The sequence below is a fragment of the Asterias rubens genome, chromosome 18 (assembly GCF_902459465.1).
Source record: "Asterias rubens chromosome 18, eAstRub1.3, whole genome shotgun sequence".
Lineage (NCBI taxonomy): Eukaryota > Metazoa > Echinodermata > Asteroidea > Forcipulatida > Asteriidae > Asterias > Asterias rubens.
Genome location: NC_047079.1, coordinates 1,032,889 through 1,047,112, shown reverse-complemented (window position 1 = coordinate 1,047,112; position 14,224 = coordinate 1,032,889). Strand labels below are relative to the sequence as shown.

Genomic DNA, 14,224 nt, shown 5'->3' with positions numbered 1-14,224 from the left:
ATTATACTGGACGTGGCAATGGCCCCTGTACTTGACACAATACACGATCGGGATGAACCAAACCCAAACAACCAGTTTTTACTGGATGCAGGGAAGACCCCATGTAAGGAACCATCGAAGGGACCGTCACTATTCACAAAATATTCTCACCACCAATTAAGGGCTCTGCAGCTCGGGGACCTCGACTCGAAATATTTGGTAAAATGGAAGGAAGAATCGAGGCAAAACCAATTTATTCCAGCCCAACACGAATTACAACTATTGTCACCTGCGGGAAAATACCTTTGGTCCAACGCTCCCCTCCTACAGCTGTCAGAGGGAGTTTTGTACTACAGGTGGGCTGATACAACCGGTGATAAATTGCTTATGTTGGTGCCCACGCCTCTAAAAGGTGAAGCCCTCCAACTTTGTCATGACACCAAGTTAGCCGGGCATCCGGGAATAACTAGAACCTTACAGAAATTACGACAAACATCATTCTGGTATAAAATGAAAGACGATGTTGCCCTTCACGTGAAGACATGCAAAGAATGTAACACGTATAAAAAACCATCACTCAAAGCCAAGGCACCTATGACAAGATACCACGCTGGAGCACCAGCCGAAAGAATTCACCTTGATATATTGGGCCCATTTACACCTTCAGCATCGGGAAATCAATACATACTAATGTTGGTTTGTCAATTTACAAAATGGGTAGAAGCTTACCCTCTAGCCGATCAAACAGCCAAAAACGTCGCAAGAGTGACAATAGACAATTTCATTGCAAGATTTGGGTGCCCCATGCAAATTCATACGGATCAGGGGAGGAACTTTACAAGTTCACTGTTTCAGGCAGTTTGTGACCTACTGGAAATTTCAAAGACGAGAACCACACCCTACAGACCTTGCTCAAACGGTCAGGTTGAAAGATATAATCGGACTCTTCTTCAAGTTATGAGATGCCATTTAAAGGGTAATACTTTGAATTGGGATGAAGACCTGTCCATACTTACCGCCACCATTCATTCCCTTCCTAACCGCCATACAGGAATGACTCCTAACCTAATGATGCTGGGCAGAGAGGTTAGACAACCGATAGAACTGGTTTTTGGCCTACCATCAAATACCAACATGTCCGACGAGCCAAACGCATACGTCAGGGACTTGAAAGATAGGATGCAAAAAGTTCACTCATTAGCGCGTGATAAAATTGGGTACTCGTAAGTTTGTGAAAAAAGGTACTATGATTCGCACACCAATGTCACCTCCTTCGTAAGTGGAGACATTGTATACAAACTCAATAAATCACACAAAGTTGGACAATCACGTAAACTGCAACCTATCTGGCAAGGACCCCTATTGATAGTCGAAGCTCTCTCCCCAGTACTTTACAAAGTGCAGGGACGAAAAAACAGTCAGGTCCTCCATCATAATTTGATCAAGAAATGTGAAGATAGGGAAATCCCTTTTTGGTTGCGGAGGCTCCGTAATCGGTTATTTGGTCATATAGAGGTAGCCATAGGCTTACAAGATAAAGCCCCAAACGAACATCACAATGAGGAAGAGGCCCCAATAATTAAGAATCACAGTGTATACACCACACGCAGTGGTAGAGGGAGTAGGCAGCCTTCTTGGTTAAGAGATAATTTTAATGTTTAACAATTTCCACTATGACAACTTAATAGGATGGAGGAACAGTTTTTCGTGCCAGACTATACTTGGGAAGAGGAGTCAGAGACAATCACAGGCGAACCAACGAAACAACACTGAATGTTTGGCAACAAGTGACACAGAAGGAAACAATAATTCACTACGACCCAAAAGAAAACGTAAGACTGTGAAGCAGGCATGCCCAAAACCTGGCTGTGGTCATATCACCAAACAGCTAAAGAGACATGTGATCCGCCACCACATCTGCCCAAGATGGTGGTTCATATACCCCCTGCTCTCCTGCTGGGAATGCCGGAACTGGGAGATAGCTAGCCATATTAAGTCACACGGCCAATTTTGTACAGATCGCTCCCTCCAAGAACTAGCATTCCTGACAGAAGGGTTTGTCACTTACCTTTGCAACATTTTAGGTGTAAAATCCTCAGATGACCTACTTAAGTTTGTGTCACTAAATAATTTAGGGGATAAAAATTCCTCTTTTAAAGAAGAGGAATTAGCAATATGGAATAAATATGATGCTCACATCGGCCACCCCCCAATAGTGGACCGAAGTTTGATATCACCCACACGGGTCAGTTCAATCTTTCATTGGAGAACACTCCTGCGCATACTCGCATATAAGCCATATAACGAGCGGCAAACAGGGTCATTCATTGACTCACACTGCCATGTCGATCGCCTGCTACATCGCGCCAACTACTTTGGAACCTTGAGCCTTAAGCGATAGAGATTCAGTTTACGAATCGGATGGTTTTCTGGGCTGCATAGCCAATTTTTGCGACCCAGAAACATACTGCAACACCGAACTTTTGGTGCGATTAATGTCGGACCGTGCAGTTTATGCATCAATAGGACTTCACCCAAAAAAGGCGGGCGAGTTCTCTCGGGATACAGAAGAGTTGATCTGGTCTTTACTGGAACACCCCACAGTATGTGCCCTGGGAGAAGTCGGCCTGGACTATTCAGGCAATTATGGCCGAAATCGAAACACCCAGAAACCATACTCCGCAAACTCCTCGCCATTGCAGTAGAATTCAAAAAACCTGTTATCATTCACTGCAGAGATGCCGACAGTTATTGCTTTGACATTGTTTCCTCTTGCCTCCCAAGACATTGGAAAATCCACCTCCATTGCTTCACACAGGAATGGAGGGAGGCTAAGAAATGGTGCGATGCATTCCCAAGCTTGTATGTAGGATTGACACCCCTTCTAACGTGGGGTGCACCGGGACCCAAGAATTTGGCACTAGAAATTCCAATAGAACGACTCCTTCTAGAAACAGACGCGCCCTACTTAGTCCCAAAACAACTCAACGATGTTAAAACTTTCAGTCTCCCTACTATGGCAAGATTCGTGGCACATGAAGTAGCAAAGATCAGAGGAATGGAGGCCAATGACGTCATGATGCATTGCGTATGCAACACACGGGATATGATTGTATCCCGGGCCACTATGAAAACACGGGACATGTATCCCGAACCACTTTGAACAATAACCCTCCATTCCTGTGACCCTTAATTGACGGGCCAACGCGTATTTCTTTTACATGGACAATTTAAAATTAATATTCGGTATCTGCTCTAAGTAAATTTTGTACTTTTTGTTAATTTGTGTTATCTTGGTACATTTTGTGGCGTTTTGAAATAGTTATAGCATCTACTGGTAACTTCACTGTATGCACAAGGAAACACTATGTTTGCTCAAGGCTTGAGAAATGAGATAAAGGAAACATTACTTTTTCAACCTGTTAAGTATTTATTCAGTGAAAGCTTCACATTCAAGGTAAGAAAAGAAAAAAACCCATAGGTGACATGGTACTTTGGCCGGCAACTTCATTCTGGTAAGCATTATTCTGTTGTGCTCATCGGTAGTTGTTTGTGCTTAAGCAGATCAATTTAATTGGGCCCAGGGGCAACGAGGCAATTGTATGGTGCCCTGTTAAGTGCCACTAGCTTGTATTTGTTTTCTTCCTTTTTCTATAATTAGTATAAAAAAAAATTCCACATCAACTTTGTAAATAATTAATAAGTGATGTAAAAAAAAAAAAAAAAAACATAAGGGGGAAGAGTGTTGTGATTGGTGTTATTGTTGTTAGTGTCTATTGTGACTATTATGCAATAAACCAGTCGGGCGTGACCGGTGGCTGGGCAGCACCCTGCGGCCTGGTCATGCGGCAGTCCGTTGTCAATCCAGTTAAGCTTTCACTTGGTTTTATTTATTATTCCTCCGTGTAGACAAGGCCAACGCGACTCACCATTGGTTTAGGTAAGCACTGAACTACAACAATAACAACACACACTTAAAAACATTGATCGTATGGGTGCCCCATTTTAAAGATTAAGCATTATTTCCAATGGTATTGACAATAAAACAACCCATCATTCCCACCTTCCTACAATCCTACCCTGTCTACAATTATAAACTCAATAACGGGAGGCACATTTTCTACGCAGCGCAAAATGCCATACGGCTGTTCAACACCAACAAAAGTGATTGCCACATTGTTTAGAAACGGTTAGCGGAAAACCAGTAAGATTCTAGCAATTTCAATTATTCTAATCAATTACTGCTTAAGCAATTTGATGCAGTGCTTATTAAAGGTCATTATGACGTCAGATTCAGGTCAAAGGTGAACAATCCAAAGGTCACTTCACCAGATGGGGTCATCGATTTCTTCCACATCCGAGCAGGAGTACTAAAGGGTGACATCTTGGCCCCTTTCTCTTCATCATTGTCTTTGACCATGCCTTGAGAAAGGCAATTGGCGGTAGAGAAGAAGAGCTGGGTTTCACCTTAGTTCCCCGCAAGAGCCGACGTGTGCCTCCTGTGACAGTCACTGACCTGGATTTTGTGGATGACATTGCATTGGTTTCAAACACGATTGAGCAAGCCCAGGACCTGTTACTGTCAGTCGAGGAGGAGTGCCTGAAAGTTGGCCTACAGCTGAACACAAAAAAAGACCAAGGTGATAGCTTACAACATCAGTGACCCTCCTGTCCACACGAGGGACGGCACAACTCTTCGTTTTGAATCTGACTTCAAATACCATGTTCTGTTCAGCAGAGTGTGGGTTCGAATCCCGGTCGTGGCACTTGTGTCCCTGAGCAAGACACTTCACTATAATTGCTTCTCTCCTCCCAGGGGTAAATGCGTACCTGTGAGGGCAGAGTTGGTTCTTGTGATTGATTAGCCTTGATTGCGCTACATATTTGGCGGCACAGGCTGTATACTCCACAGGGAGCTGAGATGGTTTTAGGATTTCGCCTAATTGGCAGTAGGCCCTGTAGTCTGGCACCATGTATGCGCTGAAGCCTGTTTTTGTCCAAAAATGGCTTGTAATTGAAAGTCCCGACTTTCTCAATATTAGGCTCTGGTTGGAGCCCACGAGTTATTTTTAAGTCAAAGTCGAAAAAGGAAGGACAACACAAATTGCAAATTTTAAGGACTGTAGGCCTATGAATAAATGTTCTCCTTTTTTTACTTGAATGCTCAGAATGAACACTTAAATTTCAATTCCTGCAAATAAAGTCACGAAATTGATGCAGCTTTTTCACAACAGTTAAAATCAATGAATTGCCTCTGTACTTTGAAATTTGAAAACAAATAGTTTGATTAACTAGAATTGCATTATACTAGAAACATCTTACATACTTACCACAAATGGAATGCCGTTTACAAAAAACTCCACTGTCACCATGATTGATACCAATATGCAAATTTGCCGATTCTGTGTCTCACGTGACCCCTGCACGGCTGACGTCCTTTCACCCGTTTCACTCTCTATGACGATCTCCGGAATTGACTGTTTGAATTCCGGCCCCTGTGCGCCCTCTAGCGGCATCTGCCTGAAGAACAAATCGACGATGATAGACGTGACTGAAGCCGTTCCTACAGCGAAGCTCCCTAAGATAATCACAACGATACACACCGAGTAAACGTAGCCTCCAATGTTTGGGATGACGCTACATCCTAAAGTTATCTTGGAATCATCGACTGGCCAAACTAACAAAGGTATGGTCCCAATTGAAAGTCCGAATAGCCATATAAACGAAACCGTCCTCATGCTCTGTTTAGCTGTATTGTGGATCCGGTAAGAGCTCGGCCACTTCAAGGTCCACACACGATCCATAGAAAGAAAACAAATCTGCAAAGAGTTTACAATTTTAAAACTTATCACGCACCACACGAGGAATTTACAGGCGCTCTCCTCCCATGGTTCCTGGCCAATAATAACGGCCGCATAGAGCAATAAAGGCAATACCAGCGTGAAAAAGTGCGCCAAAATGAGCGAGAACAGCAGGACATCCGGGCTCTTCCAACGCTTACGAGTTGATATGGCAAGAAGGCAGACGATATTTTCAAAAGCGATGGCGGGAATGACAATAATCCAGATGATAGAGTTGCTGTACAATATGTCGTTGACCGCCATTATCCTTACAGCGATTTAAGTTGGAGGGAATCAAGAAGTTGTTTACCGTACACATCATGCATTGTGTGCAATGACGGGATCAATCTGTAACAAAACAAATAATAACGAACATAAATAAATACAAGATGAGTTTATCCACATATTATTATGATATGATTCATGGATTTGAAAACATGTGAACATTTATGTTTTTGCTGAAAATAAGTGTAAGGATTATCCTATGTGTGTTACACTGCCAGTTGGCAAGGTTTTAACAAATTACTCTCTGCGGAAAGAACTTGGTTCAAAACCCATAACCCTAGCTTCTAAGAGAATACATTTTTGGAAAAGAAAAGGGAAAGGTGGTGTATCAGCTGGATTTGTTACAACAGACTGGTCCGCTGTCTCATGAGAATTCCCCATTGACTCACAGACACTCGAGCCTGAGGCATCCGTGTATTAAAGAGGACAACATAAATGATACACCTGACCCCATCCGTGCAAATAATCCTGGGTCGGGTCCGCCCCTGGAATGGTGGGTTGCAATCTCTAGACCATAATAGAAGACTATGGGATTGCTATCAGTTATTTTATCCATCGGTATAATTATGACTATATCTTGAGATAAGTATTGTCAGCTGTTAAATAGCAGGGTTTTATTATAACAAATAGACGTCCCAAAATGGAGTCCTAAATGGACTCTTGCGCACTTCATTTCGTAGTATTCTTACACCCCGTTCACACAGCACAACGACTTCACGAAGATCAACCAATCACCCCGATCTCAAAAAGTTGCCAAGTCGGGGTATGATCGCCGTCAAAATCCAGCAATTTGGCAAATTGAAGACTCCTCCCAACTTTACTGCTTCTACGTAAGTGTTTCCGACTCGCTACCACTACGATTACTGTCGATTACACCAAGACCAATGCTGACCTAGCAATTTTTCCATCGTAGAAGCGGCGTCTATGTGTGAACGGGGTATCAGCAACAGCCGTAGCCGAAAATAATGTGGCCTGCACAGCTTCCAGCTTGTGAAAGAAACTACTACTATTAGATCTCGACTTACACATTCTATACACATTACACGGTACTTTGGCGAGTAAGTTGTTTACGCTACGCATTATTTACAGGGGACCTTCTGTGTTTTATGAAAAACAGATTATAGGGCATTATATTATATGGGGGCAAGATATACAGTTTTACGTTTCTGTAATATTTCCCCAAAGTATGTAACTGTCGCAGAACGATAAAATAGACTGACAAATCCTTTAAAAAAGGGTTGATTGGTAAGAAGTCGTCTCCAAGGTGTACAACTATACAGTAACCATCTTTTGTCTTTGCTGAAGGACATTTTCTTGATCAATTTTACAAACGAATATTATCCCAAATAAAGGATCATTGTATTTTGTATCCCGAAATGGTTTATGTTTGAAAATTGTTTTAAAACCTTTTATCTGTAATCCTTTCTAAACCACAATAAATCCGACAAGCAGAAGATGGCGCCGTTGTATGGCGACACGGTTTTGCGTGCTCTCGTTATTTTACTCTTATTATCGCTTTTTATCAACCCATCCTCTGGTATTTATGCTTATGGGAGAGATGAACTTCTTCTACTTCGCACCACGAAGATAGAGCTGTCAAAAGAGGTACATTCACGTCTTCGTTTGATGAACATTTTGTCAGATTGTAATGGGCCAAGTAACGACCGAATGACTGCACAACTCATACACAATATCGTAGTGGACGAAAGCGGGGTAAGCGTGGTGGACTCTTAACCAGATTGCGTCAACGTAACCACAAACCTTCCCTCCCAAGTATGTTTTTAGCTAATGTTCGTTCACTCAGGGACAAAATTGATGAACTTTTCTGCACTATTCATAATCGGAAAGACTATCGGGACTGTTCAGTGTTTTGTTTCACTGAAACCTGGTTGAAATCAACTATCCCTGACTCGGCAGTTACACCCTCGGGATTCACCCTTTTTCGATCAGATCGTAATTTTACTGAAGTGGGTAAATCTACTGGAGGTGGTTTATGTTTCTTACTGATCAGATTGTGGTGCACCGATGCCAGGATTATTTCACACTCATGTACACAGGAATTGGAGACTCTTATCGTGAAATGTCGGCCATTTTATTTGCCGAGAGAACATATTTCGTTAATAGTGGCTGCAGTGTACATACCACCCGAGGCAAAAGCATCTGCGGCTATTGACCAACTTTCTACCATTATTACGAAGCATGAGAACGCGAACTCAGGTGCTGTTTTCATTGTTACCGGGGATTTCAATCATTGTAACCTAAAGAAGGGGTTACCGAAGTACTACCAGCACGTGGACTGTAAAACATGCAAGATAGAACTCTGGACCAACACAACAATCAAGGGCGCTTATAAATCGTTAAAGCGAGCTCCTCTTGGTAACTCGGACCACAATATGGTACACCTGGTTCCAGCTTACAGACAACGGCTTAAATCCAATAAACCAGTAAAACGCCTTGTTCCTCGATGGACAGATGAGGGCGTTCAGCGACTACAAGCCTGTTTCGAGTGCACTGATTGGTCTTTGTTTGTAAACAGTTCAGCTGACTTGGGCGAATGCACAGATGTCACAATGGATTACATCAAGTTTTGTGAGGAGATGTGCATAAGAAATCAACAACTCGTTATCCTAACGACAAACCTTGGTTTGACGGTTCAGTGGACAAGGCACTCCGCATGGCATGGCATTCAAACGAGGGGACAACGCATCTTGGAAACAGGCGAAATACACAGTCAGGAAGACAATTAGTGACGCTAAACGCCGTTACCAAGGGCAACTCGAGGACGGTATTTCTTCTACCATTTCCAAAGAAATGTGGAAGAGTTTCAATAAAATGACTGGATACAAGCCCAAGTCCGTAGGTGTAACATCTAATGATCCGTTATTGCCAGACCAACTGAATGAATGTTATGCTCGTTTCGATGACCTTCTTCCTCCATTTCAGGTTTCGTTGGACGATACCCGCCGCGTCTTGTCCAAACTAAACGAGAAGAAGGCTCCTGGTCCGGATGGGATTTCCTCTCGCCTTTGGCGATCATGCAAAAATGTACTTTTTTGACATTCTCTGTATTATTTTTAATTGGTCATAGAAGATTTGTCATGTTCCCAAGGTATTTAAACATTCATTTGTCATTCCTGTGCCCAAGTGTACACCTGTTTGTTTAAATGATTACCGACCAGTTGCTTTGACGTCAATTGTTGCAAAGTGTTTAGAGTCTCTGGTACGGCAATATATTTTAGCTAATATTCACCTACTCTTGATCCTTATCAGTTTGCTTACAAGAAAAACAGATCAGTAGAGGATGCAGTGTCTCTCGCATTATTTAATGTAACACGGTTTCTGGATCAAAAAATGCCTAATTATGCCAGACTTTTATTCATTGATTACAGCTCGGCCTTTAACACGATTTCGCCTTTTAAATTATATGACAAGTTGACTCTTCTATGGTTAAATGTTAATCTTTGTAAATGGGTTTTAGACTTTCTATTGGATCGTTCTCAGATTGTCAGAGTCGGAAATAGTTACTCCAAACCCTTGGTTTTAAATACCGGGACGCCACAGGGTTGCATTTTGTCTCCTTTGCTGTACTCGTTATTTACATACGACTGCGTCAGTACTTCAGCCAGCAATTTTATGGTTAAGTACGCTGATGACACGACTGTATGTGGATTAATTAAAAATGACGAGACATCTATTGAAGTACAATCTATTGTTAACTGGTGCACTGAGAACGATCTAGAATTAAATGTCAATAAAACACAGGAATTTGTTATTGATTTTCGCAAAAATCCTGCAGCTATTGCTCCCTTGGTCATTAATGGTTCTGAAGTGGAAATAGTGAAATGTCTTAAATTTCTAGGTGTACATTTATCATCTGATTTGAAATGGGGATGTAATGCAGATTCAATTACTAAGAAAGGTCAGCTAAGATTATTTTTCTTGAGAAGCTTCCATGTCAGTCAGCCACTTCTGTTGAAGTTCTACCGAGCGGTGATTGAGAGTGTCTTGACACAATCTCAATGATCGTTTGGTGGGGCAATGCAACAGCCGATGACCGGAAGCGTATCAGCCGGATCGTTCGCACCGCTAGTAGAATCATAGGTTGCCAACTTCCATCACTTGATGAACTGTATCTCTCTCGAGTTAAAAAACGAGCCCTCTCTATAGTAGATGACCAGTTTCACCCAGCACATTCCCTCTTTCAGCCCATGCGGTCTAAGAATCGTTTTCGTTCAATTAAATCTGGACCCAACCGTACTTTGCAGAGTTTTTATCCCACAGCTGTTCGTGTTCTAAATGACAGGTTTTAATCATGAATGTCTATTTCTGATTTTAATTCTTCGTACTATTTTTATCTTTCGTATTTCGCCTGTATATTGTAATACTTTTCAGAGTTGTTTATATTATATTTCCATGTATTTTTGTAAATGGTTAATTTTTAGTGTAATTTGTATACAACATAATATTTTTAGACACGCAAAACCAAAACGAATTTCACTGTACTAATATTTTTTTTTTTACAAGTGACGATAAAACAACATTATTCTATTCTTAGCAGCAATTTTGAGTAGAGAGATCATACACAAATTAAGAGAAAAAATACAAACACAACATGCATGCCCTAAAACAATAGGACCAACTGAACTGAGCTATGTAAATACAATGAAACTGAAATCTATATAAAGCTAGTATTCGTTTTATGAAAATCAATAGTATTTTGAACCATTTATCTTAAGTACCTCTTAAAAGGGTACTTTATAAAAATAAACACATTCGAAGCAAGAAACAACAATCATCTGTAGGTTTCCTGTTGTGACTAATAAAATGCACTTGGCCCTTTGTATGTACACCATTGATAGGGTGAATAGCCATCCAGCGTGAATTAGAGGAGAACGCGCTCGCTTGTATCCTTTGTGCGGCAGAGATAAACACGGCGTCCGTTTTCCCTCCGGTAGAACGAGAAAGAGGAAGACAGAGAAACAGAGGCATTTGTAGCGGTTGCTACAGCAACGTGGTATGACGTCACACAAAGGAAAGTGTATTCGCGGGTCACCGTGCAGCGGTTATGTTACAGAGGACGAACCTTGAACCTATCCTTATGACATTTTTCCAATGCAAGATAAGTTGTGTTGCACATTACACAGCGGTTCATTTCTGGAGAGTGAACTAAGCAGTGCTTAATTGTAATGCTCAATAAAACAGGCCTTGGAACTACGCGCGCAAAGAGGGTGAAAATACTACCTCGTAGTTTCATTAGGAAGCAATTTAATAAGTTTCAGTAAAAATGTTGACCCTCGCAAGTCAGAAGATCACGATCTTGCAAGGTTAACGTTTGATAATCACCTTCTTCTGATGTTTTACTCCTACTTGAGAAGGACTCTTTTTTATCTTAGATCTGCAGTCTACATTGAAAGATAAATGAATGTTGGCAACCGCGTATATTGCTCTCTCTCTGTTCACGGACATTATTATTATTATTAAATTGCAAACATATTCTATATCCCAATCATGGGCTAAATTACAATCATATTTGTATAAGATAGTTCAAGGATATACAAGCACACAACACAGATAATCTTAACTAATTAAGTACACGAGTCAAACAATACGACTGTGTAGGCATATTATATTTACACATTAAGGAGACAACAATTGTTACAACCTTCGAAGGGGATGGGTGATTTAAAGGGATAAATAGACTAAGGCCTTTTAGATATTTAGATGTAGGTTGTTTCAAAAAGTCAGTTCGTGAACAAGCCATTTTGTTGTTCCTCAACTTGAGTTCCGAGGCTCGATGGGCCAGTAGTCTGGTTCGCCTTTGATGTAAAGAGAATCCATTAATTATATTGCACACAGGAAGCAAGACTTGGCTTGACGAGTCTTGTGGCACATTGTTCACTCAAGGTCAATGTCATGAGCTTGTGGAGAGAATCCGTCGAATTATGCAAACAATGCTTGACTAAGGCCCTGTACAGCGATATTGCCCTCGACCTGTCTGCTAAGCTAATGCCAGGAATGTCTTGAGTCAAGCATTTTGTGGATGTATAGACTTTAAACACAACTCAATGTCTTTTGTCAGTTAAATTTATTATTAGGGCCTACACATTACGTTAAAAACATAACAAAAATGCCTTCCAGTGTGCATCAATGATAAAAACACAGAATTTTTGGAAAATGAATATATAAACAACAACTACTGTCATAAAAATATAAGCGGAAAAACACATCACAAAAGAGGAACAATAATAGAAAACAAATTTTTCCCCATTATTTAAAAGTTCAAATGAGGCCAACAAATTTGAGAGTGATGCCAGTAATCCAGGAAAAGCAGAAAGAGAACAAAAGCAGGGGATGATTTTTTGAATTTGGAGTTGAACAGGTGGCAAGCATTAGGCAAGAATGACATTCTGAAACGGTTAGTGCAGGTGGGAGAGGACGAATTATTCCTGATTTGTTGACAATCACTGAAGAATGAAGTGGATGGGTAGGATCTTTGATAATGGCACAAATCAACATTCTTAGGGATAACAGCCTATCTTAAGAGAAATTGCATGGAATAGTTATCAGTATTAAATATTTCAATTTACTTTCTTCTTGGTATATTTATGGAACATATTCGATTACTTTCAATCTGGATGCCAGGTTATCATAAAGCAGCTTGCCACTTTATCATAAAGCAGCTTTGTTTTCGAGTATCAACTACTGCCGAGGCATTCTGAAACGGTTAGTGCAGGTGGGGGAGGACGAATAATTCCTGATTTGTTGACAATCACTGAAGAATGAAGTGGATGGGTAGGATCTTTGATAATGGCACAAATCAACATTCTTAGGGATAACAGCCTATCTTAAGAGAAATTGCATGGAATAGTAATCAGTATTAAATATTTCAATTTACTTTCTTCTTGGTATATTTATGGAACATATTCGATTACTTTCAATCTGGATGCCAGGTTATCATAAAGCAGCTTGCTACTTTATCATAAAGCAGCTTTGTTTTCGAGTATCAACTACTGCCGAGATACTAGTTATGAACGCAGCCCGTGTAGTACTCGAGTATACGTCGAGTACTTGGGCCATTCAATAGGCTACTGGTTTAAAAAGTGCAAGCGTACCGAGTCCAACAGCCGAGTACCTAGTTGGGCTCCCTACATCTCCGAGTACGAGTACGAATGTAATATAACACAATAACTACACATTGAAATATAAACACGTTTCTTATTGTTGTCGTTGTTGTTGCTGTTGTTGTTGTTGTTGTTGTTGTTGCTGTTGTTGTTGTTGTTGTTATTGTTGATGCTGTTGTTATTGTTGTTGCTGCTGTTGTTTTTGTTGCTGTTGTTGGTATTATTTTGTTGATGATGTTGTTGTTGCTGTTGTTGTTGCAGTTGTTGTTGTTGTTGCAGTTGTTGTTGTTGTTTTGTATCCAAATTTCATAAAGCTGTCAAGTGGAAAATATTGCTTGAAAAACATCTTTGCTAAGTAAATATTGAGTTTGGCACCAGTCACATTATGTCAATAAATGTAATTTTGGCTGGTGAAATGTGTTTTTTATAACATTTTGTAAGATATTCTTAGCAAGTTTTGTGCTCACAATTTTATATAGATGATTCCCATGGTGTTACAGCATACATCATATATTGACCATAGTTCATAGTACATAATTGAGTTGAACTTTCGTTTTGTATAAAAAGGACTTTACGGATCTTGTAGAGAAAAATAATGAAATAGACGATTGTAGATAAACCAGATACCGAGTAATAACAGCTCTGTCATGCAGTGCACACTCACCCTATAATGTAACCCGTTACTTCCCAACTGCGATTCTGTAGATAGACTTCTTAGCGGTTTTCTTTTAAAATCTCACACATGTTGTGTTTCGTGCATGGAGCAACAAACCAGACAGCATAAAAATAACTTCTTTGTGGAATGAACTGCTGCGTAGAACCATAGAGAATTGATTTCCTTCATCCCTTTATAGTAGAACTACAAAGTTTATATATAATATTGTCGAATCTGTTATGGATGATACATCGTCTAAAATATTACAAAACCGCGTGTTCCTCCAATGGCATCGTTTGACTCCTATGATCTCGGTCATGTCATATTGTTGCTGGTATGCACTG

At 40.6% G+C, this 14,224-nt stretch overlaps 1 protein-coding gene across 1 annotated transcript in view; it reads right to left on the bottom strand.

Annotated features, from left to right (window-relative positions):
• LOC117302503 overlaps nt 1-13,952 on the bottom strand; it is a 28,467-nt gene extending 14,515 nt beyond the window's left edge. Inside the window, exons 1-2 of the mRNA XM_033786465.1 lie at nt 13,890-13,952; nt 5,310-6,167 (exon numbers count right to left, since the gene is read on the bottom strand). Of these exons, the coding sequence (XP_033642356.1) occupies nt 5,310-6,083 (774 nt within the window). The 5' untranslated portion in view covers nt 6,084-6,167; nt 13,890-13,952. The remainder of the gene's footprint in view (nt 1-5,309; nt 6,168-13,889) is intronic.
• Between the last annotated feature and the right edge of the window lie 272 nt (nt 13,953-14,224).